The 6,000-nt window shown below is 42.6% G+C and overlaps 1 protein-coding gene across 6 annotated transcripts in view; it reads left to right on the plus strand.

Moving 5' to 3' along the window:
* The window catches only part of KIFAP3 (kinesin associated protein 3), a 173,428-nt gene that overhangs the window by 34,109 nt on the left and 133,319 nt on the right, over positions 1-6,000 (plus strand). For all 6 annotated transcript variants that reach the window (XM_042461751.1, XM_042461753.1, XM_042461752.1 and 3 more), the window contains 2 exons: positions 2,973-3,072; positions 3,809-3,933. In XM_042461751.1, the coding sequence (XP_042317685.1) occupies positions 2,973-3,072; positions 3,809-3,933 (225 nt within the window). The remainder of the gene's footprint in view (positions 1-2,972; positions 3,073-3,808; positions 3,934-6,000) is intronic.

The raw sequence follows: 6,000 nt of genomic DNA on the forward strand, positions 1-6,000 counted from the left end.
AGAGGGGGGTTACACACCGCCATTTAGTACGTAATGAATACGTACTAGGGTTAGGAAGGGGCGGTGCTTCCGCACCCCCCTAACCCTAGTATGTATTCTGTACGTACAATATGGCGGCGGCCGTTCCACACAGCTGCCGCCATATTTACCTATCGGACACTGTGCGTCCGCACGTGTCGCGGCGTCTATGACTTCGTGAGTCCGCCCCTGGCGCCTCGCGACGTCATAGAGGCGCTGCTTAAAGAAGCTCCATTTTGGAATTTCTTTTTCGGTCCGTGCGGGAGCCGCGCGGTGTGGCTGCTGCAGCTCCTGCACGGAGCAAATGGCGGCGGCGGCAGACCGCCGCAAAGCGGCGTTCTGTAACCCGCTAGAGTCTGAGTCCTCTGACTGTGCCTCTAAGTCATGGGCAGTCCATGACAGCAGGTTTAAGCTGCTTTTTCCTGCCTGTGTGTTCTGTCCCTGTGTTGAAATGGGCTCAGGACATAAGAGAAAAAACTGATGCTGAAAACTGGACACAAACAAGAAGAAAGACACAACAATTTACACGCTGTCAAGATCTGAAAGAAAAATACAGTGGTCTCTTGGCATATGCAGAGATCCGTTCCAGACCCCCCCCCCCCCCCGCATAAGCTGAAAAATGTGCATACTCAAGTCCCAGTCAATTGAATAGGGCTTGTGCTTGTGGCACGGGAGAGTGTGTGTGCCACGTGTGCATGCGCCATTTCTCCCATCGTGTGGCTTCCGCATAAGCAGGAAGCTTCATATGGGGCACCCACCTATAGCGCAGGCGCGCTGTATCTGAAAAAAAAATCTTACAATGACACAACGATTGCATTTAAATGCTTTAAAAAATTTTAAGGTCTACAAAACAAAACAAAATAACTGCTGGAAGTGTCAACAGTTGACTGGCTCTTGTTCTGCATGCGGTGGAATTGCTCTAAAGTTAGAAAATATTGAGGAAACATTCATACAATAATATGCAAGATACTAAAAATTAATTTTCAAGTGAAAACTGAGATTTATCACCTAAATATAACAAGTAAGATAACAAAATGCAACAGTGAAAAAAATAGTGAAAGATCATTTTATATATAGTAACTGCCGCCAGAATATTGTTAGCCCAAAACTGGAAAACCAGATAGGTTCCCACAAAGAGAACAATAGTTATTCAAATTGGTGGACTTGAGTCAGTTCGGCAGGTGTCAGTCTGTTGCAAATACAGAACTGTGAGTGAGCAATCAGTCCAGGGTTTGAAAACCAAGAAAACTTTATTGAAGACACGCAGGCAGAAATTTACCAGACAGCGTTTAAGTCAGATCTAATGTTTTCCAAACATCAGTCACTATATTAAACCAACATTATTTGCCAGCTCCACCCCCTCTACAGGCGCAAAAACTCACTCCCGCCTCCTATTCCCAGCCTAGCCCCCCTCTCATATTCCAAGCCTCCTTTTCTCAAAACATTTGCCATCTGCCTTCATCCCAGCCTCCCCCTTGTACCATCATCAACACCTATCGCTGTCACACTACTAACTACCTTCATAAACATCTAAATCTATCAACTTCAATTTAACAACTTTTCCCTTTTTACTCTTTTAATTTTAACACATTTTCCTGACAGAACCATAGTTTTGACAGTAAGCTAAGATACTGATTTAACAATAAAGATGTAAAATATATAAAAATGAGAGACTGCTTGAGACATAGAAATCATATGGTGAAATTAGAAAAAAGGAATGAGCAAATTGGGTCTTATCACATCAGAAAGACAAAGATTGTGTTTGAGTTTATGTATACCTTTTAAATGTTTATATTAATGCTGCTATAATAAGCATATATGTTGGTTTGTAATTGTTGCTGTTGTCTATTACACTCATCCCTCCATATTCACTGGGGTTAGGGGCACAGGACTCCTGTGAATATGGAAAAACCGCAAATAACAAAAACTATATTTTTACATGAGAGAACACCTCTCTAGAAATCTTTAGGTCCTCCAGTGCAATTCTGTGGTCAACATCTGTCAGATATAGACCTCGGACTTGCGCTGGGGGAGCTAGAAGTGTTGAGTGGAATGTTCTCTCTAGGAATCTGTAGGTCCTTCAGGGTGACCTTTGGTCAAAGTTGACCATAGAGTTTCGCTGGTGTACTTAGATATTGTTAGCGAGGACATATTAATAAAATACATAGAATCCGCAAGAGTCAAAGCAACAGATGTGGAGGGACAAGTGTATTTTATTTTCTATTTGGCTTTGGTTTAAACAAGAATTGGAAATTTAAAAAATTAGAATAAATGCATATACAGTGGGCCCTTGGTATCCACTGGGATTTGTTTCCAGGACTGCCCCATGAATACCAGACTCAAGCTCACCTTATGTTGTATCTTCCACCATGGCTATGCAAAAGACATGTTAGTCTTGCCTGTTCTGGAGTTCCTGTCCAACTAACTAATATTACTGTATGCACTACAAAGTGCTGCTGATCCTCAAAGACTGAGCTCAAAGGACTGAGGCATATAGAGCTTCTGTCACCTAGCCCCACCCCACAAGCTATTCGCCCCCAGACCATGTTCTCAGAGAGAGCACATGGCCAAGCCCCCATGCCCCAAGCCTTAAGAAAGAGATGCAAGCATGACCCTCAAAACACAGATCACTTGCTGTTGCCTTAGAGAGAAAATTTGGTTTCTGTTTCCTTTTAGTTGCATGCTTCATTGACATTTTCACTGAGCTCTCTCCCACAGACTGAGGATTCTTTTTCATTCAGTGGCAGCCAACTCTGATTTCATCAGTGTATATGTGAGGCTGGGATTTTACTTTATTCTTGCTTATTAGAAGCGTCTGCTTTTTGGTCTAGATATGAGATAAAAGATGTATTAACAGTGCACCATTTGGGTTTGTTTGGTTTAAACAAAAAGAAATTAGCTGAATATATTGCATCTGCTGCTGGGATTGATCACACTTTCTGCTCATTTTATAGAAACTGCACTGGGTGCTTTGGCCAGAGTTCTGCGAGAAGACTGGAAACAAAGCGTAGAACTTGCTACTAATATCATTTATATTTTTTTCTGCTTCTCTAGGTATGTTTATTTTACTACATATACCGCTGTACTGTATTTTGAAAAATGTAATACAGTCAGCCCTTGGTATGCATGGGGGATCCGTTCCACTCACCACCCCACAGATACCAAAATCCGTAGATGGCAAGCTCGCGTTGTCCCCAATGGTAGTGCATACACACAGCTGTACCACCACTGGGGACAGCACCCATTGTCCCTTGGTGTGCATGCATGCAGCCACACTGCCATTGGAAACAATGGTACTTAATGGTGGTGCGGCTGCGTGCACATGATGCCACGGGACAATGTGGGCTGTCCCTAATGGTGGCACGGCCACATGCATATGCCACCATTTGGGACAATGGATCCAGAGTGCCAGTTTTATTTGTCACTGGAGAAATTGTTGTTGTTCTTGTTGTTGTTTTTGCTATTGTTATTATATGCCTTTAGGTTATGACAACACTAACATAGGGTTTTCATGATAAGATTTATTCAGAGGAGATTTGCCAATGCCTTCTTGAGCTGAAAGAATGTGATTGACCTAAGATCACCCATGTATTCAAACACTGGTTTCCAAGAGTCCTAGTCCAACACTCAAATTACTGACAAATTGTCTCTCAGTGTAGTGTGGAATAAAACCCTGCTATGATTACTAAATCATTGAACTATGTGATTGGGCCAAATAGTGTTAGATGTTTCAATTTAAAGCCAGCCATGTTACTTTTGAGTTTTTACATTATTATTTTTCTTAATACAGCTTTTCTCAATTTCATGGGCTTATCACTCACTATAAAATTGGAGCTCTTTGCATGAACATTATTGATCATGAGCTGAAGAGACATGAGCTGTGGCAAGAAGAACTCATCAAGAAGAAGAAAGCTGATATCCTTTAATTTTGATATTAGTGAAATTCAATTTAATTTTATTTTTTATAATACACATGGGGATCTTGCAGCAAAAAGAGTTTCATGACAACACCATATTCATTTCATAGACTCATAGAGTTGAAAGAGGCCTCAAAATTCATTAGGTACCACCACCTGCCATGCAGGAATACACAATCAAGGCAACTCAACAGGTGGCAAGATGGCCATCACGCCAGTGTTTAATACCTGCAAAGAAGGAGACTCCACCACCCATTGAAGTAACATATTCTACTGTCAAACAGCTCTTACGGTCAGGAAATTCTTCCTAATGTTGAGGTGGAATCTCTTTTCCTATGGTTTGCATCCATTGCTCTGTGTCATAGTCTCTGGAGCAACAAAAAGCAAGCTTGCTCCGTCCTTAGTAAGACACCCCTTTAAATATTTCAACGTCATATCATAACCTTCTCTTCTCCAGGCTAAACATACCCAGCTCCCATAAGGGCTGTATAGGCCATCCCTTTTAGAGTCAGATTGGGGCTGCAGCAGCCCCAATCTCGGCTTTCCACAGCGCAAAAAGGAGCGTGGAAAGGACGCCACAGCCACCCGTACCACAGTTTTTGGTGCTCCTTTGGTGCTGTGTCATCATGCCAGCCTGGGGGCAGTGTCGGTACATGCATTGTATGCGTGGTCTGTATAGCCTCTAAATCACTAGTCATAGGGCATATTTTCCAGAACTTGCACCATTTTGGTTTCTCCAGTTCCCTTCACCATTTTGGTTTCTCCAGTTCTCAACATCCCTTTTTAATTGTGGTGCCCAGAACTGGAGGCAGTATTCCAGGTGCGGTCTGACCAAAGCAGAATAGAGTGCTCCTATTACTCCCCTCGATCTAGATACTACACTTCTACTGATGCAGCCTAGAGTCACATTAGCTTTTTAGCTGCTGCATCACATTGTTGACGTGTTCATTTTGTGGCCTGCTAGGACTCCTAGATCTCTTTCACAAGTACTGTTATCAAACCAGGTGTCACCTATTCTTTATTTGTACAATTCATTTTTTCTGCCTTTGCTGACATATAGTAGCTATTCCTCCTAATTTGGTGTCATCTGCAAATTTTATAAGCGGGCCCTGTATTCTTTCATCCAAGTCATGGATAAATATATTGAACAGCATTGGGCCAAGGACACCATCCTGTGACACCCCACTGGTCACTTCTCTCCAGGATGAAGAGGAGCCATTGCTGAGCACTCTTTGGGTTCAAGTGGTCAACCAATTACAAATCCACATAACAGTTGCATTGTCTAGCCCACATTTTACTAGCTTGTTTGCAAGACTATCTTGAGGAACCATGTCAAAGGCCTCACTGAAACCAAGATGTGCTACATCCACAGCATTACCTTAATCTAACCAAAAAAGAGAGATAAGATTAGATTGCCATGACTTGTTTTTGAGAAACCAATGATGGCCTTTTTTTTTTTTTTTTTTGGCGATCGTGGTATTCATAGACCCTCTGTTACCTGCTCTAGAATCTTTCCTAGCATTGATGGGCAGTAATTAATTGGTTCTTCTTCATGGTCTCTGTGCCTCCCACTAATCCAGCTCCATCTCCATTTCATATCCACCGCAAAAAATTAGCAGGACCTGAGTGAGGGGAGGTAGGTTTGGTTTGTGTGAGGGCACAGATGACCACTCTAAGAACCACAGCTACAGGTAAACAACTTGTTCTCTTCTACTTTGTGATCTCTGTGCCTCACACAACAGGGTGACTAAAAAGCTTACCTGAGGCAGTTGGGAAGGTCACTGCAGAATTGAAAAGAGAATGGCACGTCCAAAGCTGGCATCCTGAAGAGATCTGGAATCAAGATGGTAATGCCAGATAAAGGTTCAAGGTTTGCACCACATGGCTTCCTTGCAGAAATCAGATAAAGGGGTGTGTCTGAGGAAGGCAGCAGATGAAGAGACAGCCCTGGTTGAGTGTGGGTGCACATCAATAGGAGAAGGGCGTTTGGCAAGTTCATCAGCCAGCAAAATGACATATAATAGTCAATGCTCCTTTCTAGACCGTCAAAGCTAGAAAAAAAAAA

The sequence above is a fragment of the Sceloporus undulatus genome, chromosome 4, assembly GCF_019175285.1.
Source record: "Sceloporus undulatus isolate JIND9_A2432 ecotype Alabama chromosome 4, SceUnd_v1.1, whole genome shotgun sequence".
Taxonomy (NCBI): Eukaryota; Metazoa; Chordata; class Lepidosauria; order Squamata; family Phrynosomatidae; genus Sceloporus; species Sceloporus undulatus.